Source organism: Oncorhynchus nerka, linkage group LG10, assembly GCF_034236695.1.
Source record: "Oncorhynchus nerka isolate Pitt River linkage group LG10, Oner_Uvic_2.0, whole genome shotgun sequence".
Lineage (NCBI taxonomy): Eukaryota > Metazoa > Chordata > Actinopteri > Salmoniformes > Salmonidae > Oncorhynchus > Oncorhynchus nerka.
In genome coordinates this window covers 38174837-38202601 of record NC_088405.1, presented here as the reverse complement: position 1 = coordinate 38202601, position 27765 = coordinate 38174837, and the positions used below count along the sequence as shown (strand labels likewise).

Below are 27765 nucleotides of genomic sequence, written 5' to 3'. Positions count from 1 at the left end.
CATCAACATCAAACAAAACAAAGAAGCTGGTCGTGGACTTCAGGAAACAGCGGAGAGAGCACGCTCCTATCCACATCAACGGGACCACAGTGGAGAAGTTGAAAAGCTTAAAGTTCTGCGCCGTACACATCACCGACGATCTGAAATGGTCCACCCACACAGACAGTGTGGTGAAGAAGGTGCAACAGCATCTCTTCAACCTCAGGAGGCCCTTAAGACCCTCACAAACTTTTACAGATGCACAATTGAGAGCATCCTGTCGGGCTGTATCCAGTCTGGTATGGAAACTGCACTGCCCACAACCGCAGGGCTCTCCAGAGAGTGGTGCGGTCTGCCCAATGCATCACAAGGGGCACACTGCCTGCCCTCCAGGACACCTACAGCACCAGATGTCACAGGAAGGACATCAACCACCCAAGCCACGGCATGTTCACCCTGTTACCATCCAGAAGGCGAGGTCAGTACAGGTGCATCAAGTCTGGGACCGAAATACTGAAAAACATCTTCTATCTCAAGGCCATCATACTGTTAAAAAGACATAATCAAAAGCCAACCCTGCACCTTAGAGGCTGCTGCCCTATATAGATAGACATGGAATCACTGGTCACTTTAATAATGGAACACTAGTTCCAATAATGTTTACAAAGTGCTTTATTCATTTCATATGTATATACTGTATTCTATTATATTGTATTTTAGTCACATTTAGGCAATTCCTAGTTGCTGGCCTGCTCAGTCCTGGCCCTGGGGGTCTGCTGTACTGTTGTCACTCTGGCCTTGGCCTTGGCCTAACACACCTGAAACCAATAATGAATGTTTCACTAAGATGTGTGTTTTCATTCAACTTTTCCCCCCCAAACCTTTCCCTTGAGACATAAAAAAAGATGGGAAGGATGTTGTGTTGGGGAAAGAGTTGAGTTATTGACTAGACTGGTGGGGGTCGGGCGTGTAGTAGGCTCGGGTTGGCTGGGCGGTCTGGCTGAAATTTGATATAGAGGATGTCTTAAAGACAATCAAAAGTTAAGTCTTTGTATTTTATTCATACGAGTTGTTCATTTGTTAAGCTATTAGTTAAAGGTGCAACACAATATTGATTATGGAATTATCATGGATCTAGTTCAGTCTTATCAATCACTTAAACATATTTAATCATCTCTTTCCTAGCTTGATGACTGTGGGCATTTATGCTTACTTTTTGTTGTTCTAAATAGGGGACAACTAGAAGGGACATGAGTCATATTAGATTGTGTAGAAATGCATGAAATGTGCTTTAGATGCCCCCCAAAAAATGGGAGAACCCCCAGAACCCCTGGCCAAGTTATGTCCCCCTCTGCAAATGGCACTGATGGGTGATTTAAAAAGTCGTAGTCAATCTATCAATAATATAATAATACTCTTAGCAAAAACATTTTTTTTTTTAAATGTACAATATGTAGAATCTATGAGAATAGAAAGGTTCTGAACTTTTGAGAAATATCACACAGCACAGTTGAAAAATATATGGCAAATAGAGATAGATGGGAGATAGATGGGAGGGGTTGAGTGGAGCTGAAGGATAGGACTAAAAACAAACAAAAGATAAATATTTTAAAATCAACTGTGTGCGTGAAATGTATATAGTATGTATAAGCTGGAAGTAGAAGCCTAATGCCCCTGCATTTGGTACACACAACGTTTTAACAACCTTTGTTCAACTACTGTTTTGTTGGTTGTTTGATGCCATACTCACAGGGAAACTGTTTTGTTGGGTAAGAAACTGGGTTGTAGAGTGTCCAGTAATTCCACATCATCACACACCACTTTCACCCGGAACGTTTGTCTGCCCAACTTCTTGGACCTCTCGGAGGAGCAATGACAGCTGTCAATGAAGAGGTTCCGGCAGTTTCCGTTCGTCAGGCATGTCCTCCACAACCCGACAACAACGCAAAGTAAGTTCAGCAGTTTCATTGTGAACCGAGACTTTAATTGAATTATCTTCCAAGTTATCTCTTCCCAGTAAATAAAGCAAGTGTAGACCATTTCAAATAGGCTTCTTCTTGGTGAATGGTTACCTACCGATCAGTTATTTGCACGTTTGACAGTTATTTATGTATTCAAATAAGTATGCTCTTTGACTACTCCGAAAACACCTGTTATGTGTTCATACTGTACATAATAACGAAACGATTTGCTTTGTAGGACAATTCTTTCACCGCGCAGTATCATTTGTATTATTTATGATGCTGTTTCACATTTACAGAAACGTGTGACATCGGTAGGCCACCTAAGCGTTACTTGATAAAAGTTAGCACATTTGTTACCACTAATCCTAAACGTTTGAATTCCATGGGAATGCAGTAGCCTATTGCTCTGTCTTCGCCGTCGGCAAGAACAAGATCTTCTTTCAATAATGTGTCTATTGTCACTTTTGTCATTGTACTCCTACAAAGTTATCCGTTGTCCTAAATCCGTTATCAACAGGTTGCCACATATATCCCCATCCACGTGTGCCGCGCAAGGCGCTTTTCCATCCACGTCTTGCTCCTTCAACCATGGGACTTGTTGCAATTATTCAGTGCATGGAAGTTGAAAAGTCCCTCCTCCTCCAAGGCAAGGGGCGTGAGTTGGTATTGTTATTACAATGATAAACCATATGAATCCATATAAATGGGACAATACACAAGTTGACCTTAACCTGTTCTAAACAACAAAACATGTAATTATATTTATTCATGATTTTAAGGACCACCATGAACATAACATTAGGCCAACCCAAGAAATACATTTTCTAAAAATATAATTACTAGTAATTCTACGCCAACCTACATCAATCTACGTCAACCCTTTATCAAGTGGTTCTGAAACGGAATGGTGCAGGGGTTCAGCCTCAGACACATCTAAGATCAGATGACCACTAGATAAGGTTCACTGAAGGACACCCGGACACACACCCCGTGTATAGCCTACAATATGATATCCATGTGTTCCTGGCTCCTGGATACAAACTCAAATGCCATGCTGAGAGAGATGTCAGATAATTGCTCACTTATTGAGGACATAATGCATCAGCACGGTCACACCTTGGCAACTAAGAAAATGCACCTTGTCCATCGATAATACATTTGATCTCTTGGCAACCAAATAAAAATACCCCAGGAAAAAAACACTACATTGAAATCTCAGGGACAGTAGCAATCTATGACTGAACATAACATTGTGCCTCAGAGAAAGCTAAAGCAGTAGCATGCTCATGATTGAAGACCTCCCGTCGAGTTGATAGGCAACAATTAGATAACATAGGAAACTGAGAAACACCTAAATCGACAATGCAGAGGCCATGTTTTGTATACACTTATTAGAGATCAGTAATGTGGGAACATAGACCTACAGGCGACAATAGACCTCTTCACCAAAAAGTACAGAACATAAAGGAAATATATACATTCATGGTACAACTTTACACTAAAACAGTAGATATACAATATGATATGGTGGCTCTCACAGCAGGACCACATTTCTAGTGTGTGTAAGTGTAAGTTGTTCAGTGCTGTCGTCTACAGACAAAGAGTGCAGCAGTGATATCAATCATTTCCCATGCATGCCTGTAGTCAGAGCCCTTGGAGACAAAAGCCCAGACAGCTGGTTGGGCTCCTGAGCTTGGGCGAGGTGCTTCCCCTGTGTGTGCACTCTGCTCCACGCCAAATTCCTCTCTCATTATCCGTATTGTCTCCAACACAGCTAGACTAGGAGCACAAAGGAGGATTTCAAACCGCTCCCTGACCCTTCTGAGCAGCCCGTGTTTCTCGTTCATCTCCCTGACAGGCAAACATGGAGTGTCTCCTATAGGAGTACACAGTCACAGGGAAGAACAGATTCCCTGTTCCTCCCTGTTTTTACAGAGGGAAAGTAAAGCCATATTTTCTCCCATATTGTGGTGCCGGCCCTTTGACTGCCACTCACACTTGTTTGCACAGATGTATATTTACTTACCCTGCTGAAGAAAGTACGGAGGCAAATCTCACCGCCAGCTGACCTTGGGATATGTGTAGGAAAATAAGTTGAGCTGATATCATCATTTGGCATGACACATCCTTAATCGGTGTTCACTGGGCTACTTGCATTGCCTTATTGGAAAACAGAGCCCTCACAGTCTCGCTGTTCTTTGTATTCGTCTAGCGCTATGTTGTTATAGCTTATGTTATTGAAGTATCATTTTGATCAGCCAAGCATAACCTTTACAGCATATTGGAAATTGTTTACATGCATTATAATGATTATATTCCAGCTGCTACCTTTAGCCTTCTGTACACAACCACCCACTGGACACATCATGTCATTATAATGTGGAAATGTGGGTCATATTTGTAGGAGACTTAATAAATGAGATTTCAACCTCTATTCACCCACTCAAAAAGTCAGCCTGAGGTTTGTTCAGTTCCCAATGTGTTATCACTAGGCTTTCAACCATCTAAAAGCACAACAAAAAAAAAGTTCAAAAGAGGAATACCATTGTCAGATATTTTGTATTTATACAACAACTAAATGTGTTATCACTATGCTTCATCTAATAGCACAACCAAATGACCTAGGTTGCAGTTGAGATTACATAAAAAAAATATATATATTTTATTTATTTCACCTTTATTTAACCAGGTAGGCTAGTTGAGAACAAGTTCTCATTTGCAACTGCGACCTGGCCAAGATAAAGCATAGCAGTGTGAACAGACAACACAGAGTTACACATGGAATAAACAATTAACAAGTCAATAACACAGTAGAAAAAAATGGGCAGTCTATATACAATGTGTGCAAAAGGCATGAGGAGGTAGGCGAATAATACAATTTTGCAGATTAACACTGGGGTGATAAATGATCAGATGGTCATGTACAGGTAGAGATATTGGTGTGCAAAAGAGCAGAAAAGTAAATAAAAAAATAAAAAAAAACAGTATAAAAACAGTATGGGAATGAGGTAGGTGAAAATGGGTGGGCTATTTACCAATAGGCTATGTACAGCTGCAGCGATCGGTTAGCTGCTCGGATAGCTGATGTTTGAAGTTGGTGAGGGAGATAAAAGTCTCCAACTTCAGCGATTTTTGCAGTTCGTTCCAGTCACAGGCAGCAGAGTACTGGAACGAAAGGCGGCCAAATGAGGTGTTGGCTTTAGGGATGATCAGTGAGATACACCTGCTGGAGCGTGTGCTACGGATGGGTGTTGCCATCGTGACCAGTGAACTGAGATAAGGCGGAGCTTTACCTAGCATGGACTTGTAGATGACCTGGAGCCAGTGGGTCTGGCGACGAATATGTAGCGAGGGCCAGCCGACTAGAGCATACAAGTCGCAGTGGTGGGTGGTATAAGGTGCTTTGGTGACAAAACGGATGGCACTATGATAGACTGCATCCAGTTTGCTGAGTAGAGTGTTGGAAGCCATTTTGTAGATGACATCGCCGAAATCGAGGATCGGTAGGATAGTCAGTTTTAAAATCACATGTGATCAAAGCTGTTCTAGATTCTGCACAGGTTATTATGGCAATTGTGAAGATTTCCACAGACCTGCAACCAATTTCTATGATTACATAATAAGACATTTATAGTTACAGTCGGCTAACCTCAAACTGTGGCCATGGATGTGTTAATCATTGTAAGGTTGAATAAATACTTTGTTAATAGGCTATTTACTGTATTGCAAAAGTGATATTCAATTGTGTTTGGCTGTCAATGCAATGGAGATGTTAATTCAGCATAACAATTATTAATTTATAGACATACTGGAATTAAAGCCAGAGTAAGTCAGTGGCACAGATGGAACTGTCCAAGCAGAAGATACATCTCCTTCAAATGTTGATATTGGGTTGCGTTGACAACCAAACACAATTCAATATCAAGTTTGTCTTCAAATTAATAATTTATATGTTGGATTCACATCTCCATCTCAACCAAAAATCTAAGTTAAAGAATATGACTAAATGAAATCAAACGTTAATTGCACTTTAAATACAATTTGATTTAGTCCTATTCTTCAACTTAAATTTTGGTTGAGATGGAGACGTGAATCCAACATGTTAATGATGAACTTGACGATTACATTAGAAATCAACCAAAGCTTGATACCCTAGGCCTATATGTATGGTTTATTTTCAGTTGATGACTTTGCAAATGCTATTAGGCCTAAATAGTCTCATTGATGATATACGATATATAAAGTATGGTTACATTTCATTTGCTCTGGTAAATCTATCCTTGGGAATGACTTTGAATGCAGCAGTAACTATATTTAGTTATTAAGAGATTCCCCAATTGTTATTCTCACGATAGCACATTGGTACTAGTCAGTGACAAATATCAAAGGGGTTTGGTTAAAACCTTGGATGTAAGACTAAATGGATAGCTATCGATAGATCAAGTCTCCAGTGGGATGTGCTGTCCAGCCTATAGTTTTTTTCTTCTGAACATTGAAGAACTGATGTTTCAAAGGACCACTAAATTGTAGCTGGTCCCATCAGATAACATTGCACACGTTAGTTCTATGCTAACCTCAACAGGTGGTACTGATTATATTCTGGTACTTCTTCATGTTAAAATAGATCAATCCTGGCCACTAGAGGGATATTTTAAACCTACAAATTCAAGGTTTACTTGTTCCGTTGGTCTGTAACAAAATGTCATGTGATCAAAATTGCACCGACACATCCTTGACTAGGCTACTAGCTACTACTAACGTTGGACAACATTAATTCACGCTTTCGCATACTGTATATGACAAAATCCCACATTTTTGTTTATTAGTTTCACACACATAAAGGGAAATAAATCATCTGCTTTTATGGGAAACATAAAAATGAGGGAGTTTATCATGTATAAAAAATAAAAGAAATAAGAAAAGCCTTATGGATTGTCAAATAGCAGTCATGTCACCATCGCTTCTCGGTGGCACACACTGCTGAAGCGGTTGACTTTCACAGGAGGTTGGTGGAACCTTAATTGGGGAGGATTGACTCGTGGTAATGGCTAGAGCGGAATGAGTGGACTGGTATTAAATACAACAAAACCATGGTTTCCATGTATTTGATGCCATTCTATTCGCTGGAATACACTGTCGGTAACTGGAATAAACTGTCGTTACACGTCGATCCAGAGCATCCCAAATGTACTCAATGGGTGACATGTCTGGTGAGTATGCAGGCCATACAAGAACTGAGAGGAATTGTATATTTTCCTAGCCACCGTGCTTCTACACCTGCATTGCTTGCTGTTTGGGGTTTTAGGCTGGGTTTCTGTACAGCACTTTGATATATCATCTGATGAAAGAAGGGCTATATAAATACATTGGATTTATACAGACTTGTAAACTAATCATCAAGCCCTCAATGAGTTGAATCAGGTGAGTTTGTCCAGGCAAACAATACAATTGTGTGCTAGGGTACGTCTAGTCTACTACATTTCAAACAATGTCAATAGAATGCTCACTGTGCATCCGTTGCAAATGGAGTCATGCATGGTTGATCCAATATAATTCACACAGGATGTCGATGTGGTCTGAATGGTCCAGACATACAGTGGCAAGAAAAAGTATGAACGCTTTGGAATTACCTGGATTTCTGTATAAGTTGGTCATCAAATTTGATCTGATCTTCATCTAAGTCACAAAAATAGACAAACATAGTATGCTTAAACTAATAACACACTAATTATAGTATTTTTCTTGTCTATATTGAATACATAATTTAAACATTCACAGTGTAGGTTGGAAAAAGTATGTGAGCCCCTAGGCTAATGACCTCCAAAAGCTAACTGGAGTCAGGAGTCAGCTAACCTGGAGTCCAATCAATGAGACGAGATTGGAGATGTTGGTTAGAGCTGTCTTACCCTATAAAAAACACTCACAAAATATGAGTTTGCTATTCACAAGAAACATTGCCTGATGTGAACCATGCCTTTAAACAAAGAGATCCCAGAAGACCTAAAATTAAGAATTGTTGACTTGCATAAAGCTGGAAAGTGTTACAAAGGTTTCTCTAAAAGCCTTGAGGTTCATCAGTCCACGGTAAGACAAATCGTCTATAAATTGAGAAAGTTCAGCACTGTTGCTACTCTCCCTAGGAGTGGCCGTCCTGCAAAGATGACTGCAAGAGCACAGCGCAGAATGCTCAATGAGGTTAAGAAGAATCCTAGAGTGTCAGCTAAAGACATCTCTGGAACATGCTAACATCTCTGTTGATGAGTATACGATACGTAAAACACTAAACAAGAATGGTGTTCATGGGAGGACACAACGGAAGAAGCCACTGCTGTCCAAAAAAAACTGAAGTTTGCAAAAGTGCACTTGGATGTTCCACAGTGCCACTGGCAAAATATTCTGTGGACAGATGAAACTACAGATTAACTACAGATGAAACTACTGTTGTAACTACAGATGAAACTACTGTTGGAAGGAACACACAACACCATGTGTGGAGAAAAAAAGGCACAGCACACCAACATCAAAACCTCATCCCAACTGTAAAGTATGGTGGAGGGAGCATCAGGGTTTGGGGCTGCTTTGCTGCCTCAGGGCCTGGACAGCTTGCTATTATTGACAGAAAAATTTATTCCCAAGTTGATCAATACTTTTTTGGAGGAGAATGTTAGGCTGTACGCCAATTGAAGCTCAACAGAAGTTGGGTAATGCAACAGGACAATGACCCAAAACACATAAGTAAATCAACAACAGAATGGCTTCAACAGAAGAAAATACGCCTTCTGGAGTGGCCCAGTCCTAACCTCAACCCGATTTGAGATGCTGTGGTATGACATCAAGAGAGCAGTTTACACCAAACATCCCAATAATATTGCTGAACTGAAACCGTTTTGTAAAGAGGAATGGTCCAAAATTCCATTCCTCTTGACTGTTGTGCAGGCCTGATTCACAACTACAGAAAACGTTTGTTTGAGGTTATTGCTGCCAAAGGAGGGTCAACCAATTATTAAATCCAAGGGTACACATACTTTTTCCACCCTGCACTGTGAATGTTTACATGGTGTGTTCAATAAAGACATTAAAACATATAATTGTTTGTGTGTGATTAGTTTAAGCAGACTGATTGTCTGTTGTTGTGACCTAGATGAAGATCAGATCAAATTTTATGACCAATTTATGCAGAAATCTAGGTATTTCCAAAGGTTCACATCATTTTTCTTGCCACTGTACATCAGTTAAGGCTAATACAGTATATTTCACAGCTATTCTCTTATTGAATTAAACTCCGACATTGTTCTTTTTGCCTCAGTGGAGTGACATAAACTTATTCTGCCCAAGTTCCCAAAAGTGTTTGGCAATTAGCGTGTATTCGGCGAGCTTACAATTAGACCCTAAAGCTTAGGTTAGGCTAATGCCAAATACAAATAATTAAAGAAAAAACTAAATGTAGCCTATAGATATGAATTGCACAAGAATGATACATTTTGGATTTTTAATGCATTGTTTTCTCTTTATTCAACCTACCCGCAACCCACCCGCACCTCATTCACACAATATTTCATGACCCTCAACCTGCCCACGTACTATACTAGTGTGCTGTACAGTCTAAAGATTTTAAATGATACTGCATTTCTGGCATCTCATGTAGGCAATGCACATGGACAGTATCTAAGAGAATGTAATGATCAAATAAGAAAGGGCACAAGGCACCTGATAACAAATATTTTTGCAACACAAATGTGACTGGCACACAAATGTGAGTGGGCAGGCCTTATCTATAAGGCACTGAATGCTCAAAGTCACTGCCACATTAGAAAAGATCACAGAGTAACCCGAAGTGAAGAACTGATGATGTGAGGATTTCAATCTTTCACATGTTCAGCACAATTAATCTGTCTAATCTGCATATTGTATGCTACTAATCTGCATATTTAGAACTAGAAGACATTAATGTATAACCTCGTCCAGGGTCAAATCCTGCATATTACGGATGGTGATCCCAAAAATACCCAGACAGTACCTACTTTAATGCCATGGGTAGAAAACCTAAGGTCTATAGTCTTCAAGACTAGTTCTGGACTAAAAATCAGATTGTGCGGAACTAGGCATAGTCTGTGTACGGGACCCATGGTGTCAAGAGCAAACAGAGGACAAAACCAGAGTTGCTTTCAAGCATCCAGCATGTCAAGTGATGTGGCCTGTGTGAGCTGGCCTGCTGATGTACTCACCATGTACCCACAGTGTTCCAGTGGCAGGGCGGAACCGGCCGATCCACTAACCACCACTGACCATCAGCCACCTGATTACTGCTTAACCCTCACGGAAGGTTTGGTCCGGGCATAATGTTAAAAACAGAGACCATAACTAAATTACTTATTTTTAGGTCATTTTATGAAGTTGTTTGCCCAGTAAAGGGGTAAGCTAGGCATTTGTTTGACAAATCTATTTCACAAGGTTATATGATCGTTGCATCACACAAATTGTATGAGGAAACGATCAGTTTGTTCATTAGGTGTCCTATGTAGTATGATCGGTATAGGTGTTTGATACAGAATCACACACCATACTACTATAGAGCCCCACAGTGGAGGTGTCATAATACCCATAAAGCGTAGCAGTCAAACAGGGAAATGGTTCTAATGGTTCTTCCACCCTTCATTTTTCCCATAGGGGATTTTATAAACACTTAAAATAAGGGATTTGTTTTGTGTACACTTACCCCAGCGTGACATTAGGGTAACCATGTAAATCTCTCTGGGACAAGGGGACTTTAATCAATATATTCGGCTCTATTTACTCTCAGATTTGAAAATGCTACTTAGAGTCAAAGTAGACATCATGCAAAACTACAAATCCCTGCAAGCTACTGCACATTATCTCTAGCTGACACCTTTGCTAACAGGTATTGTGTCAATTTAAAACTTGCACAAGACCGTTAACACAATTGTCCATTTACAGAAATGTTGCCAATGTATTCATTACTACATTTAAATTGTTAATCCAAAGATTTTTAGCCTAATCCAAAGATTCTTATGTGGAAAAACTATTGGGACCATTTCCCTGTTTGACCGCTAGGTTTTATTGGTATTATGACTGTGGTACTCTATACACTAGCACCAATAGAACAGCATGGTTTATGATGAAGGCTTTGCTGGCCGTCAGTCATTCCTTCAATCTGTTGACTAGTATACAGTAGTTACTACTTATTAGCCTGAAGACATGATAGACCTTCAACTGACTGCATTGACTAATATTTGTGCAGAATTTGCTTGTCATTTTAAACTTCATAAAATGATTTTGCCTTCAATATCAACTCCTCTCTGGTGATTAAAAAGTATCAAAGATCAATGTTGGCAGTTATCGTCATTAGCACTCAGTTGAATGTAAATAGCATTTTCTGTGATTCTCCAACATCAGCAATAATTATGATTATAATAAGAAAGTATTTTTGCTCAAAATTCCTCTTGGCTGATGTTGTCTTTGTCTGTTGTGTGTTGTTTGATATAGTGTAGCAGTGACAGGACTCTCAGGAGAAAGGGAATCCATATCCCAGCGCTGTGAGTGTAGCAGCAGTCAACCTCACAAGTATTCCGATCCCTTGCAGTAATCCGGCTTGCGTGAGCAGGAACCCAATGAGGAGATGAAGTCCCATGAGAGAGGGGGGGGGTAGAGAGTGTTTCTCTGCTGTCCTTTACATGTCCTCTGTCTGAGTTATCACAGAGGTCTGTCTTCCCCAGTCTCCCTGTCTCAGTATGCCTCCAAACATGAGGCCCCAGTCCCAGACAGACAGAAAGTCATACACACGCACAGCAGTCTCCAGTCACCCGTGTGGCCTATGACAGCAAGATGGGAATGAATCCACAATAGTGTGGGGGGAATGCCAAAAGTATTCATAATCGCAACAGCAAACTCAAACACTTTCTTCATTCACAGTCGGCAATAATGGTGATTCATTTAAACTACTAGTCCCTGTTTATATACTGTACTAAAAAGGCAAATGGATGGGTAACATATTAAAACAAGCTAATTATTGAATGTTCTATTTAAAACCAATTTAAACAAAGACATATTGTCTAAGGAGGTGATAGAAAAAAATCCCCTGAGGTTGTTTGCTGTGTGAACTTTGACCCTGATGGCCACAAAGCTAGAATGGCACGGAATGCCATGTGAAGGCTTCAACTTTGTACAGTATATCTTCTCTACCCATCTCTGCCGAATAATTGGTGCATGTTCTCTGTAGTGAGATGGGTCATCATGAAGTCAGCCTAGAGCTCTCCCACTCTCCACTGCAGAGATTTCACGCCATGCTATCCGACTGTCGGTAAAGCTCTCTACCCTTACATGTGCTTTCTCTATTAAAAGAACCCGCTTTAGCTCTTTTAGAAGAGAAGAGATGTCCTCCTCGTAACAGCAGAGTAGAGGAGCTTGAGTCTAGCCTCCTGGGGATGTGTGCAAACAGGCCGTTCATACTGACGCTCTGCTCTCATGCCCTGTAAAGAGAGTATTTTTGTTCAATCTTTAATTCAACGGGGCTCCACTAGTCCTTTACATGCTTCTCTTCCTCCTAGCTTTCAAGGGTGGCACAACATCAATATAAATTTTATCATTTGTATTAAAAGGTGACTGCACTTCCTGATTTGGCCTGGTTTTTCATCATTGCTCATTAGAAATGCTAGTGGCTGAAGGCAAAAGAGTGTTTCTTGGGTGTGTCTTTGCCAATCAATAACAACAAAGGCCAGTAGTGAGTACAGCGAGGTAAGCTAAGCTAGCTTTGCAATGGAAATAACAATGTTTTGAAGTTGAGGACTTCTCCCCTTCTGACTGACTCGCCATCTCAGGATGGTCAGCTAATTCAGTTCTATGTGTAGGCTAATGTAAGTCTGCGCTGACAGCAGCTAGTTAGCATTGCTTGGTAATAGCTGCATCTGGCTATCTTTTCTAGATGATATTTCTCTGTCAAATCAGTTATGGCAAGATAGCAAGAGCCTGTGTCTAGACTGTGTTTCATAAGACACTTGTTTTACAACACATTGCTACAAAAGTAACTTGCAAATTAGTTCCAACGTATCATAAGGTCATGTAAATAGATGTTACATATTACAGTGGAAACGGTATCAACTGCAAGTTGAATGCCCAGTCTTGAGTCAGCTCAGCTGTCATAAAACACAATATTCTATAACTGGCTAGGTTTGTCTCATCTCGTCTCTCCTTATGTCTGCTGTTAGATCATTCCCGCGGGACCAATCCCAGAACTACTAATATCCCTACAACAGGTGTAGGCTACATGTGGACATTGCACAAACAATGGCCAGCTTGAGTGTAAATACATTGAACAACAACAAATCGCTGCGGTTCGTGTAACAAAGACAAATATTTGATGCTGTAAATATCATAGTGATGTGCATATAAAGACTGTAGGAGTCATTTTAGCCTGTTTAGTGTGTTGTGTATACAGTGGGGAAAACAAGTATTTAGTCAGCCACCAATTGTGCAAGTTCTCCCACTTAAAAAGATGAGAGAGGCCTGTAATTTTCATCATAGGTACACTTCAACTATGACAGACAAATGAGGGGAAAAAAATCCAGAAAATCACATTGTAGGATTTTTTATGAATTTATTTGCAAATTATGGTGGAAAATAAGTATTTGGTCAATAACAAAAGTTTATCTCAATACTTTGTTATATACCCTTTGTTGGCAATGACAGAGGTCAAACCTTTTCTGTAAGTCTTCACAAGGTTTTCACACAGTGTTGCTGGTATTTTGGCCCATTCCTCCATGCAGATCTCCTCTAGAGCAGTGATGTTTTTGGGCTGTTGCTGGGCAACACAGACTTTCAACTCCCTCCAAAGATTTTCTATGGGCTTGAGATCTGGAGACTGGCTAGGCCACTCCAGGACCTTGAAATGCTTCTTACGAAGCCACTCCTTCGTTGCCCGGGCGGTGTGTTGGGGATCATTGTCATGCTGAAAGACCCAGCCACGTTTCATCTTCAATGCCCTTGCTGATGGAAGGAGGTTTTCACTCAAAATCTCACGATACATGGCCCCATTCATTCTTTCCTTTACACGGATCAGTCCTCCTGGTCCCTTTGCAGAAAAACAGCCCCAAAGCATGATGTTTCCACCTGCATGATTCACAGTAGGTATGGTGTTCTTTGGATGCAACTCAGCATTCTTTGTCCTCCAAACACGACAAGTTGAGTTTTTACCAAAAAGTTATATTTTGGTTTCATCTGACCATATGACATTCTCCCAATCTTCTTCTGGATCATCCAAATGCTCTCTAGCAAACTTCAGACGGCCCTGGACATGTACTGGCTTAAGCAGGGGGACATGTCTGGCACTGCAGGATTTGAGTCCCTGGCGGCGTAGTGTGTTATTGATGGTAGGCTTTGTTACTTTGATCCCAGCTCTCTGCAGGTCATTCACTAGGTCCCCCCGTGTGGTTCTGGGATTTTGTGATCATTTTGACCCCACGGGGTGAGATCTTGCGTGGAGCCCCAGATCGAGGGAGATTATCAGTGGTCTTGTATGTCTTCCATTTCCTAATAATTGCTCCCACAGTTGATTTCTTCAAACTAAGCTGCTTACCTATTGCAGATTCAGTCTTCCCAGCCTGGTGCAGGTCTACAATTTTGTCTCTGGTGTCCTTTGACAGCTCTTTGGTCTTGGCCATAATGGAGTTTGAAGTGTGACTGTTTGAGGTTGTGGACAGGTGTCTTTTATACTGATAACAAGTTCAAACAGGTGCCATTAATACAGGTAACGAGTGGAGGACAGAGGAGCCTCTTAAAGAAGAAGTTACAGGTCTGTGAGAGCCAGAAATCTTGCTTGTTTGTAGGTGACCAAATACTTATTTTCCACCATAATTTGCAAATAAATTCATTAAAAATTCCTACAATGTGATTTTCTGGATTTTTTTCTTCTTATTTTGTCTGTCATAGTTGAAGTGTATCTATGATGAAAATTACAGGCCTCTCTCATCTTTTTAAGTGGGAGAGCTTGCACAATTGGTGGCTGACTAAATACTTTTTTGCCCCACTGTATGTTGTCTGTCAAGGGTTATTTGAACTTGTTTTGTACACTAGAGGGCATATGTTGGGGTCATGGGTCAAGAGTCACTTGTGTACATACTGTAGGCAGCACAGGTGACCAGGGAGGGTTAGCACAGGTGAGAGGAGAGCACATGCAGTTCTTACTGTATCACAGATATAGCTTATAGAATTACTCTCTCTATACCTTTTCTATAGGAATATGTGTTTTGGAGCTATTTATATGCACAATAAATGGGAATGTCGCCCAAAAAGAGTGACGTTTGGAATGCTGATTTTTGTGGACGTGTTATGGACAGCTCTTTCCTGTGCCAGTGGCTTTTTGTAGGGAATTGCCACTACAAAGACTGTATGCCTACACTTACCGAGCAACTAAATATACATTGTGTATAGAGTACAGCTTCAGCTGTCTAACTAGAATGACAATCTATTTGTCTATTTGGCCAATTCTAAGGATTTGTCAAACCACACACCGGTTCTGTCTTCCAGCCTTGTCTCAGAGCATTTCGTATTATTCTGTATGTAAATCCGAGACACTCCATCATATGTTACGTTTCATATGGCATGTATTAATTTGTGGATGTCCATCATCCATTTTGTATGATATGTTACGAATTTGCAAAACGTACAATGCAATATGTTACATATGGTTACATAAGCAGATGCTTGCTTACTTAAGGCAAAAATGAAAGGTTGGGTGAGAGTATAACGTGGCTGTCTAGCAACTCAAATGTTGCAGGTTCAAATCTCATCACGGACAACTTAAGCATTTTACCTAATTAGCAAATTTTCAACTACTTACCACTTTTTGGCTATTTTGCAACTACATGTTAGCTATCCCTTCCCCTAACCCAAACCTTAACCCTTTTAGCAAATGAATGATGAATGAATGTGAATCAATGATAATTGATGATAATTAGCTAGCTGACATTCGGGGGCTTCGTTTCCTAACCCAAAACAACATGTGTGTTCTCATAATAGCTTATTGTGTAATTTTTAGGGCACATGTCTACTACAAATATAGCAAGGGCTATTGGCAGCAAATAGCAAAACATATCTGCAAGTATTCAGTAACGTACACAGCTGGTTGCATACTAACGGGGTAAGTGTCACCAGCCTGAATCTATTCTGTAGTTACAGTCCTCCTATTAGTATATAAACTGAGTATACAAAACAGCTCTTTCCGTGACATAGACTGACCAGGTGAATCCAGGTGAAAGCTATGACCCCTTATTGATGTGCCTTGTTAAATCCACTTCAATCAGTGTAGATGAAGGAGATGAGACATGTTAAGGAAGGATTTTTAAGCCGCGGGACAATTGAGACATGGATTGTGTGTCTGTGCCTTTCAGAGGGTGGTATGGGCAAAACAAAAGATTTTAGTGCCTTTGTTGAACAGGGTAGGCACAGGAGGTTGTTGGCACCTTCATTGGGGCGAACGGGCTTGTGTTAATGACTGGAGTGGAATGGAATCAAACACATGGTTTCCAGGTGTTTGATGCCAATCCATTAGCTTCGTTCTGGCCATTAGTATGAGCCGCTTTCCCCTCAGCAGCCTCCCGTCAGGGTATGGTGGTAGGTGCTAGGCACACACCGGTTTGTGTCAAGAGCTGCAACGCTACAGGGTTTTTCACGCTCAACAGTTTCCCATGGGTATCAAGAATGGTCCACCACCCAAAGTACATCTAGCGAACTAGACACAACTGTGTGCGAAGCTGTCATCAAGGCAAAGGGTGGCTACTTTGAAGACTCAAATATAAAATATTTTGATTTGTTTAACACTTTTTTGGTTACTACATGATTCCATATGTGTTATTTCATAGTGTTTTTGTCTTCACTATGATGCTACAATGTAGAAAATTGTAAAATAAAGAAAAGACCTCGAATGAATAGGTGTGTCCAAACCTTTGACTGGTATTATATGTTCCCACACCTTACAAGGAACCAAATGTACTAGCTGGGAATACTATTAGTCCTGGAGTTAACCTAACCACTAATGATAATGTAATCAGTGCTGTGTGTATATGTTTGTCTTGTATGTTGTAAGGAGGTGCAACATTCCACTGTGCCAATGGATTACACCTGGGCCCGAGTGAGTAATGCCAACCAGTCAGTGCCATGTTGGCACGTCCTTTGTGAATTTTCTTCTGAATCCGGATCTCTGATTGGCTATGTTCAACCGTGTATTTACTGTTGGCTTCCATGACTTTCTCTCTCTACCTCCCTCTGTGATATAGGAGCTGGGTCTGATATAGGTACCGAAGTCGGGCTCCTTCATGACCAGTATCTGTGACGAGAGGGGCCTGGAGCTGATCTATGCTGCCATGCCTATCAGCTTTTAAAATTGAGTTCTCTGACTGATACATGGGGCTGTGTATTCTTCAAACATGTCATGGAACTCCTGTCTTATATGGGACACCATACAGAAAGGTATAATATTTGCAAATTTTTATATTAGCAGAACACTCTTTCTACAGTATTTTGTGAAGAATGGTGTATTGTTACACTTATAACTTATCAAAACACTTAGCCTCACTTCTGTAGGCTACTGATTGATGAGTGGTATGAGAAGAGTGCCATCCTCCTGAATCTCACATCTGCCTGTAGTTATTGAACTCTGCCTGCTGGACCCATGGGTTGAGGCAAACTGTCATATCCAGATGGAGTGTCATGCACTCCACCCCTCCAGCCACCTGACTCCACCTGTCCATACATTACATAGATGGAAGGGACTTCATCACCCACACTCGAGACTTAAAGACACAACCTGGTCTCAGAGCATTTCATATTATTCTGTACGTAAATCCGAGACACCCCATTTAGTATCATATGTATGGTATGTATTAATTTGTGGATGTCCATCATGCATTTCGTATGATGTTACGAATTACAATTCGTATGATATGTTACTAATTTGCAAAACCTATAATAAGTTAGAATTTGCAAAACCTACAATGTTATACGCCCACCCATCCACCCTTCTTTCATTTTTGCCTAAAGTAACCTTCTGTCTTATGTAACCATACCAAACTTAACATATCATACAAATTCTGAGCTTCCCAGATGTACTTTTCCTATGCTACGTCTAGTCTATGAGACCAGGTTGCCCCTTACACACTGCAATACATATTTTTATTGCGCCAACCTGTCACTCAATCATTTGTACTTGTTTGCTATTTGTATATAGTGACATAGAACAAAAACAGAGGGGCTAAAGTTTGAATTGAGGGGGGCTATGCCTCCAGGCCGGAGTTAAGGTTAGGATTAGGAGTTAGGTTAAGGGTTAACGTTAGGTGAAGTAAGTAGCTAAAAAGTGGTAAGTAGATGCAAAAGTTGCTAATGATCCAAAATGCTAAAGTTGTCCATGATAAGATTTCCAACACGCAATCGTTGGGTTGCTAGACTTTAGCGTTATACAGCCACTCATCTACCCAGACCAACAGGTGTCATACCAACAGTAACATATCATACTAATTTGAGTGTCCCAGATTTACATAGGCCAGTTTAATGTAACCTAACATAAAGTAACATATCATACTAAATGGAGTGTCAAGTATCTTAGTAAAATATAATACATTTTTTTCTGAGACCAGGCTGATGATCCATACCCAACCCTCCAGTAAGTCATGAATAACTCACTTACAAAACTCTGTTGTTTTGGACTTTATAACCAACATTTTCCTTTTTACACTGTAGTAAATTTGGACACTATAATTAATGCTTTGGACTCATATCGATGCCACATAGTCCATTTAAAACCAGAGAAGTTGGTTCTATGGGTCAGTTGACCTTCATAAAGGATGCATGTGAGGAAATCACATGAACCCCTATAGAGAACTCTACAGAAGGCTTGATCCAGCATGGATCAAGAGGACTAAAGCCGTGTTGGGCTCTGGTGGTGACATGCTCTCTGTCATCTAATGGAATGATGAGCCGGTTGCCTGTTCCCCACCTCCCTCTTGTGTCATCCTGCTTATGTTTCCACACGCCCATAACCTCCCATCCAATCCAAACCAGGGTTCTGAGCTCAGAGCTCTCTAATTGTTCCAAACCACCGATTTGGCTCGTGTGGCGGCATCCCCAGATTTCCCACAGAATCTTCTGCCGTGCTGCCACAAATCCTGGGAGGATGCAGCGGGTAAGCAGGCTGTGGGCATGGAAAGGGGGTCAATGCCATCAGAAACCATGACCTCAAAACCTGAGGGTCACAAATCCCAGATCTAAGAGGCAGACAGCCTTGAGAATCTGAGCAGCTGTGCGTGTAAACTCAAATGCTAATTTCAGAACTAACATTTATGAACAGCGGTGTTATGCTACCACTCCTCAGACATGCTCTGGCCAAATGGAAAAAAAGAAAGACTCTCCCTTCACCCCTAGTTAGCCTGCGGCTGTGGCTGTTGGGGCTCCCTGTGTGTGCGGTGGTGGTGAGGGGGAGAGCAGGGGCCCCAGCTGGTATTACAGAGCAGGGTCACCTCCAGCTGAGAGAGGCATGCTCGCTAGTTGGTTTGGATCACCCTGCATTGCCCGGGGGCGGTACTCTAAGCCAGTGCTTCCCAAACTGTGGGGCGCACATGAATTAACATTAGGCATGGCAAAAATGTATTGAACTCTGCCTGCTTTTTTGCAAGAAAATTAGCTTTAAAACTGCAACATGTTCTCTGCACCCTATGACAATGTGTAGAATTGCATGAAATGAGCTTTAAACCTGCAACTTTTGCAGGGATTTTCCCCAATGGTGAAAGGGGGGCCTGAGTGAAAACGTTTGGAACCCCTGCTCTAAGCAGGTTAGTGTGCTTCATAATATACAGTGGGAGGACCACCAGTATAGTGTAATTGAAGAGTTGTGTTCCAAAACGCTATATCCACCAATGTTTCACATTTGTGTCTGGATCTCTCAAGTGAGGTGTAAGAAGGATGTTCCTAATTCATAGGAGAGATGTTTATTTTTTTATCAAAAGGTTTTACTTTTAAACTTTCATGTGCCTTTAATAACAAACTTGTAGGGTATCTGTAATTATGAATATTTAAAAAAAAATGACAAGCCTAGTTTATTTCTCATGGAGAAACAAAGGATTCTTCCTGGTTAGCCTTAATTGGCTGAGATAATGAAGGTGCTGGTCATGCCGAGAGATGAGTCCTGATTGGTCTGCCATGCAACTAAATAAAAAAAATGTTCCAAATTGAGCAGCTGCTGAAAAATGAGCTCCTGTATATATTGAGATTTAAATGGTTTTTTAGAGTGAAGTACATCGAAAAAATCAAGAGAGAACTGCAAGACTCAATAGAAGACAAAACAAGGAACAAACCAAAAAGACAGGCTTTTGAAGAAGTAACTATTTTTCATAAAATTGTACGGTTATCTTAGCTAGCTGAATTGTTTACTTGTTGCTAAGCAGTTGCTAGGGACTCTCCTGGAAGAAGCTAGCTAGCTTACAAAGAATAACAACAAAAAATATCTAGTTAACAGAAGAAAGGAAGACAGAAGAAAAAGGAAAAGAAAAAGGACAACAAAGTGAAACCTCTAAAGAAACAAGAGACCATAATACAAGAAACAGCACTATAGAGAGATAGAACAACAACAACGCAGCCACTGCCAGCTAGCCTACTTCAGCAGTACTGTATCATTTGAATTATTTTAGTCAATAAGATTCCTGCTACGTAAGCTTAACTTTCTGAACATTCGAGACGTGTAGTCCATTTGTCATTCCAATCTCCTTTGCATTAGCGTAGCCTCTTCTGTAGCCTGTCAACTATGTGTCTGTCTATCCCTGTTCTCTCCTCTCTGCACAGACCATACAAACGCTCCACACCGCGTGGCAGCGTCCACTCTAATCTGGTGGTCCCAGGCACGACCCACGTGGAGTTCCAGGTCTCCGGTAGCCTCTGGAACTGCCGATCTGCGGCCAACAAGGCAGAGTTCATCTCAGCCTATGCCTCCCTCCAGTCCCTCGACTTCTTGGCACTGACGGAAACATGGATCACCACAGATAACACTGCTACTCCTACTGCTCTCTCTTCGTCCGCCCACGTGTTCTCGCACACCCCGAGAGCTTCTGGTCAGCGGGGTGGTGGCACCGGGATCCTCATCTCTCCCAAGTGGTCATTCTCTCTTTCTCCCCTTACCCATCTGTCTATCGCCTCCTTTGAATTCCATGCTGTCACAGTTACCAGCCCTTTCAAGCTTAACATCCTTATCATTTATCGCCCTCCAGGTTCCTCGGAGAGTTCATCAATGAGCTTGATGCCTTGATAAGCTCCTTTCCTGAGGACGGCTCACCTCTCACAGTTCTGGGCGACTTTAACCTCCCCACGTCTACCTTTGACTCATTCCTCTCTGCCTCCTTCTTTCCAACCTCACCCTCTCACCTTCCCCCTCTACTCACAAGGCAGGCAATACGCTCGACCTCATCTTTACTAGATGCTGTTCTTCCACTAACCTCACTGCAACTCCCCTCCAAGTCTCCGACCACTACCTTGTATCCTTTTCCCTCTTGCTCTCATCCAACACTTCCCACACTGCCCCTACTCGGATGGTATCGCGCCGTCCCAATCTTCGCTCTCTCTCCCCCGCTACTCTCTCCTCTTCCATCCTATCATCTCTTCCCTCTGCTCAAACCTTCTCCAACCTATCTCCTGATTCTGCCTCCTCAACCCTCCTCTCCTCCCTTTCTGCATCCCTTGATTCTCTATGTCCCCTATCCTCCAGGCCGGCTCGGTCCTCCCCTCCTGCTCCGTGGCTCGACGACTCATTGCGAGCTCACAGAACAGGGCTCCGGGCAGCCGAGCGGAAATGGAGGAAAACTTGCGGACCTGGCATCCTTTCACTCCCTCCTCTCTACATTTTCCTCTTCTGTCTCTGCTGCTAAAGCCACTTTCTACCACTCTAAAGTCCAAGCATCTGCCTCTAACCCTAGGAAGCTCTTTGCCACCTTCTCCTCCCTCCTGAATCCTCCTCCCCCTCCCCCTCCTCCCTCTCTGCAGATGACTTCACAACCATTTTGAAAAGAAGGTCGACGACATCCGATCCTCGTTTGCTAAGTCAAACGACACCGCTGGTTCTGCTCACACTGCCCTACCCTGTGCTCTGACCTCTTTCTCCCTCTCTCTCCAGATGAAATCTCGCGTCTTGGAAACAACCTGCCCGCTTGACCCTATTCCCTCCTCTCTTCTCCAGACCATTTCCCGGAGACCTTCTCCCTTACCTCACCTCGCTCATCAACTCATCCCTGACCGCTGGCTACGTCCCTTCTGTCTTCAAGAGAGCGAGAGTTGCACCCCTTCTGAAAAAACCTACACTCGATCCCTCCGATGTCAACAACTACAGACCAGTATCCCTTCTTTCTTTTCTCTCCAAAACTCTTGAACGTGCCGTCCTTGGCCAGCTCTCCCGCTATCTCTCTCAGAATTTCTTGATCCAAATCAGTCAGGTTTCAAGACTAGTCATTCAACTGAGACTGCTCTTCTCTGTATCACGGAGGCCCTCCGCACTGCTAAAGCTAACTCTCTCTCCTCTGCTCTCATCCTTCTAGACCTATCGGCTGCCTTCGATACTGTGAACCATCAGATCCTCCTCTCCACCCTCTCCGAGTTGGGCATCTCCGGCGCGGCCCACGCTTGGATTGCGTCCTACCTGACAGGTCGCTCCTACCAGGTGGCGTGGCGAGAATCTGTCTCCCTCACCACGCGCTCTCACCACTGGCGTCCCCCAGGGCTCTGTTCTAGGCCCTCTCCTATTCTCGCTATACACCAAGTCACTTGGCTCTGTCATAACCTCACATGGTCTCTCCTATCATTGCTATGCAGACGATACACAATTAATCTTCTCCTTTCCCCTTCTGATGACCAGGTGGCGATTTCTCTGCATGTCTGGCAGACATATCAGTGTGGATGACGGATCACCACCTTGAACCTCGGCAAGACGGAGCTGCTTCCTCCCGGGGAAGGACTGCCCGTTCCATGATCTCGCCATCACGGTTGACAACTCCATTGTGTCCTCCTCCCAGAGCGCTAAGAACCTTGGCGTGATCCTGGACAACACCCTGTCGTTCTCAACTAACATCAAGGCGGTGGCCCGTTCTTGTAGGTTCATGCTCTACAACATCCGAATATGCCTCACACAGGAAGCGGCGCAGGTCCTAAAGGCACTTGTCATCTCCCGTCTGGATTAAACTCGCTGTTGGCTGGGCTCCCTGCCTGTGCCATTAAACCCCTACAACTCATCCAGAACGCCGCAGCCCGTCTGGTGTTCAACCTTCCCAAGTTTCTCATCACCCCGCTCCTCCGCTCTCTCCACTGGCTTCCAGTTGAAGCAAAAGACCATGGTGCTTCCTGGAGCTGTGAGGGGAACGGCACCTCAGTACCTCCAGGCTCTGATCAGGCCCTACACCCAAACAAGGGCTCTGCGTTCATCCACCTCTGGCCTGCTCGCCTCCCTACCACTGAGGAAGTACAGTTCCCGCGCAGCCCAGTCAAAACTGTTCGCTGGTGGAACAAACTCCCTCACGACGCCAGGACAGCGAGTCAATCACCACCTTCCGGAGACACCTGAAACCCCACCTCTTTCAGGAATACCTAGATAGGATAAAGTCCTTCTCACCCCCCTTAAAAGATTTAGATGCACTATTGTAAAGTGGCTGTTCCACTGGATGTCTTAAGGTGAACGCACCAATTTGTAAGTCGCTCTGGATAAGAGCGTCTGCTAAATGACTTAAATGTAAATGTAAATGTAATGCAACAGTCTACCACGGATTTAAAAAAATATATATATAATAGACATCCCTGTTAGTGAGCGTTTCACCTTTGCCAAGATAATCCATCCACCTGACAAGTGTGGCATATAAAGAAGCTGATTACCTAGTGCTGGGGACAATAAAATGGCACTCTAAAATGTGCAGTTTTGTCACACAACACAATGCCACCGATGTCTCAAGTTTAGAGGAAGCGTGCAATTGGCATGCTGACTGCAGAAATGTCCATCAGAGCTTTTTCCAGAGAATGTAATGTTTGTTTCTCTACCAACATCATTTTAAAGAATTTGGCAGTATGTCGAACCGGCCTCACAACCGCAGACCATGTGTAACCTGCCCAGGACATCCGGCTTCTTCACCTGCGGGATAGTCTGAGACCAGCCACCCGGACAGCTGATGAAACTTTGGGTTTGCACAACCAAATCATTTCTGTACAAACTGTCAGAAAGCGTCTTAGGGAAGCTCATCTGCGTGCTCATTGTCTTCACCAGGGTCTTCACCTGACAGCAGTTTGGGATTGTAACAGAATTCAGTGGGGAAATGCTCACCTTCGATGGCTTCTGGCACACTGGAGAAGTGTGCGCTTCACGGATGAATCCCAGTTTCAACTGTACCAGGCAGATGGCAGACAGCATGTATTGCATCGTGTGGGTGAGCGGTTTGCTCATGTCAACGTTGCTAACAGAGTTCCCCATGGTAATGGTGGGGTTATGGTATGGACAGGCATAAGCTACGGACAACGAACACAATCACATTTTATCTATGGCAATTTAAATGCACAGAGATACTGTGACGAGATCCTGAGGCCCATTGTCGTACTGTACCATTCATCCACCGCCATCACCTCATGTTTCAGAATGATAATGCACAGCCCCATGTCGCAGGGATCTATATACAATTCCTGAAAGGAAAATGTTCCAGTTCTTCTATGGCCTGCATTTTCACCAGATATGTCACCCATTGAGTATGCTTGGGATAATCTAGTTCTACGTGTACGACAGTGTGTTCCACAGGCCACAATCAACAGCCTAATCAACTCTATATGAAAGAGATGTGTCACGCTGCATGAGGCAAATGGCTGTCACACCAGATACTGACTGGTTTTCTGATCTATATTCCCAGTCATATGAAATCCATAGTTTAGGGCCTAATGAATTTATTTAAATTGACTGATTTCCTTATATGAACTGTAACTCAGTAAAATCTTTCAAATTGTTGCATGTTGCATTAATATTTTTATTCAATGTAGTTGCTTGGTATATAACGGCAGCTTACGTTATAAATTGTATCTCAGCCACTTTTTCCCTCATGTTGGTTAAGTGTGCCTTGAATTCTAAATATATCATTGACATCAAAGCATCACCACACCTCCTCCTCCATGCTTCACGGTGAGAACCACACTTGCAGAGATAATCCGTTCACCTACTCTGCGTTTCACAAAGACATGGCGGTTGGAACCAAAAATCTAAAATTTGGACTCATCAGACCAAAGGACAGATTTCCACTTGGCCCAAGCAAGTCTCTTCTTTCGTGTGGGGGTGCTTTGCTGGTGACACTGTCTGTGATTTATTTAGAATTCAAGGCACACTTAACCAACATGGCTACCACAGTATTCTGCAGCGATACGCCATCCCATCTGGTTTGGGCTTAGTGGGACAATCATTTGTTTTTCAACAGGACAATGACCCAAAACTCACCTCCAGGCTGTGTAAGGGCTACTTGACCAATAAGGAGATTGATGGAGTGCTGCATCAGTTGACCTGGCCTCCACAATCACTCAACCTCAACCAATTTGAGATGTTTTGGGATGAGTTGGACCGCAGTGAAGGAAAAGCAGCCAACAAGTGCTCAGCATATGTGTGGGAACTCCTTCAAGACTGTTGGAAAACCATTCCTCATGAAGCTGGTTGAGAGAATGCCAAAAGTATGCAAAGTATGCAAAGAAAAATATCAAATATATTTGGACTTGTTTAACACTTTTCTGGTTACTACATGATTCAATATGTGTTATTTCATAGTTTTGATGTCTTCACTATTATTCTACAATGTAGAAAATAGTGAAAATAAAGACAACCCCTTGAATGAGTAGGTGTGTCCAAACTTTTGACTTGTACTGTATATGGTATATATTTTGTGGCATTAGTTATACTGTTTTAGATGTTTATTATTGCACTGTTGTACATGTCTGTTGTTAAACAACCCCATGTCATGATTAGATAGTGTTTTGAATGAAACTCTTCATATCAGGACTTACACCCACCAGTATGATGGCCAACACACCAGGACCCGTTAGGTTTTTCCATTCGTTATGACTCTCACTTTAGTCCCTTGGGAAAATATTCTACTGAAGTGGTCAACTGGAAATATGCTACATGTAAATGTTCCTACTCAACTGCTTTATTTTATAGGCAACGTTGATGGAAAATTGCTTTATAGCTATAACACATGAGTAAATGGGGAATTTATTAACATTATTACACAATTGACAAGGCAAAATATATTCCAGTCCCTCTGCTTTTGGATTGTGAATCTTGAAGTTGCGTCTCAGCCATTCACAGAGCTTTTTTAAATACTTTTTTTGTTGCTGTAATTACCAGGCTTTGCACACTTCCTTTGCCCTCATTAAACATTTTTAATGGATGAGGTTTGAAATAAACATGTTTCTCACTGAGGGGGTGGGTTGGGTTAAGGGTCAGAGTGTTTGTTAGCCTTTAAAGTTTGTTACCACTAAAGAAAGTGCCATAGAGACGTGCACAGGAAGTACCTATGGATGACTGTGTGGCTTAAGAATGGTGTGAGATACGTACAGGGAAATTAAACCTCACTGAAGGTCTTACTTCAGACAGCCTTGTTCTTTGAGAACACAGAAATATTAGACCAGGACTGAGAAACAAAAGGATGGGTTTAGTAGGAGGTAAGGTCAGTGGAAAATACAGCTTCTCTTTATAATAGGAATAGGGCAGCAAGGGCACCCACATGACTTTGTAAGTCCACCATCCTTGTCCCTCTAGTTTCAGATCATGCTTCCTCTGGTTAAAGTTAACACAGGCCAAATTATTCCTCATGTTCACACTCTGTCTCTGAAGGGGCCTTGGACGGAGAGCTGGATGAAACCAAACCCTTAGCCCAGAACCCATATTCCCCTTCTACATTCCCCAGTCCTGAGCACCTCTGCTCTGCTACACTCCCTCCACTCTGACCAAAAGTGTGTTTTCTCTTTCTCTCCTTATTTCCTGGCCTTAAGTCATGATAACAAGCCCGGCACCCAGTGACAGATGCTGTCAGTTGGCAGTCAGGCATTCAGGGAGGCTCTAGCTGAATCAACAGTAGGCCCAGAGAGTGGTCCACACACTCACATGTGCATGCATGCAAGCACACACACATGCACAAATGCTGGCATATGTACACACCACAGGAGGTTGGTGGCACCTTAATTGGGGAGGACAGGCTCGTGGGAATGGCTGGAGCGGGATATAGTGCAATGGTATCAAATAAATCAAACACGTGGTTTCCATGCACACAGGTGTGTATGCATGTACACACACAAAATCCTCACACACTGGCCAAATGAAAACACAGCACCACATTTAATCTCCAGTTAATACAAATCATACAATAGAGTGATAATTTGAATAGAGGTTGAGAAGGGGAGAGTCAGAGGGAAAAGAAAGAGGGACACAGGAAGTAAAATGGAATAATAAAAGTGTGGATGCACTGTACTGTAGAAAGTCAGGAAGGGGGAACAAATATTTACATCTCCCCATGCATGTTATTAAAGACTTTATGACCCAGAACCCACTGTAATTTTGAGGGTGGTGAGATGGACAGCAGGGAGGTTCCTACCCCAGACAGGCCTCACTCCGGCCCCGCTTCAGTCCCAGTGCAGTGCTCCATACATCTCTATGACGCACAGGCGGAGTTGAAAACACTGCCGTGTTCCTGTTCTCTTTTATCTCCTCATTCCATTCCCTTCCCCAGTTCCCCCCCATTAGTTCATGAAGCTGGAAGCCTGCCAAGCAAAACCC

General features: G+C 42.4%; 1 protein-coding gene and 1 long non-coding RNA gene across 3 annotated transcripts in view; one reads left to right on the top strand and one right to left on the bottom strand.

Moving 5' to 3' along the window:
* The window catches only part of LOC115134910 (adhesion G protein-coupled receptor A3-like), a 277905-nt gene extending 275380 nt beyond the window's left edge, over positions 1 to 2525 (bottom strand). The window contains exon 1 of the mRNA XM_065023285.1: positions 1730 to 2525. Coding sequence (XP_064879357.1) covers positions 1730 to 2019 — 290 coding nt within the window. The 5' untranslated portion in view covers positions 2020 to 2525. The remainder of the gene's footprint in view (positions 1 to 1729) is intronic.
* Positions 1728 to 26396, top strand: LOC135573696 (uncharacterized). 2 transcript variants are annotated; one of them, XR_010464858.1, is made up of 4 exons: positions 1728 to 1928; positions 17231 to 17423; positions 19714 to 19777; positions 24025 to 26396. It is a non-coding gene; the product is annotated as an uncharacterized LOC135573696 (long non-coding RNA). The 2 variants fall into 2 exon arrangements; XR_010464859.1 differs by lacking the exon at positions 1728 to 1928 and adding an exon at positions 14912 to 17085.
* Positions 26397 to 27765: the final 1369 nt, after the last annotated feature.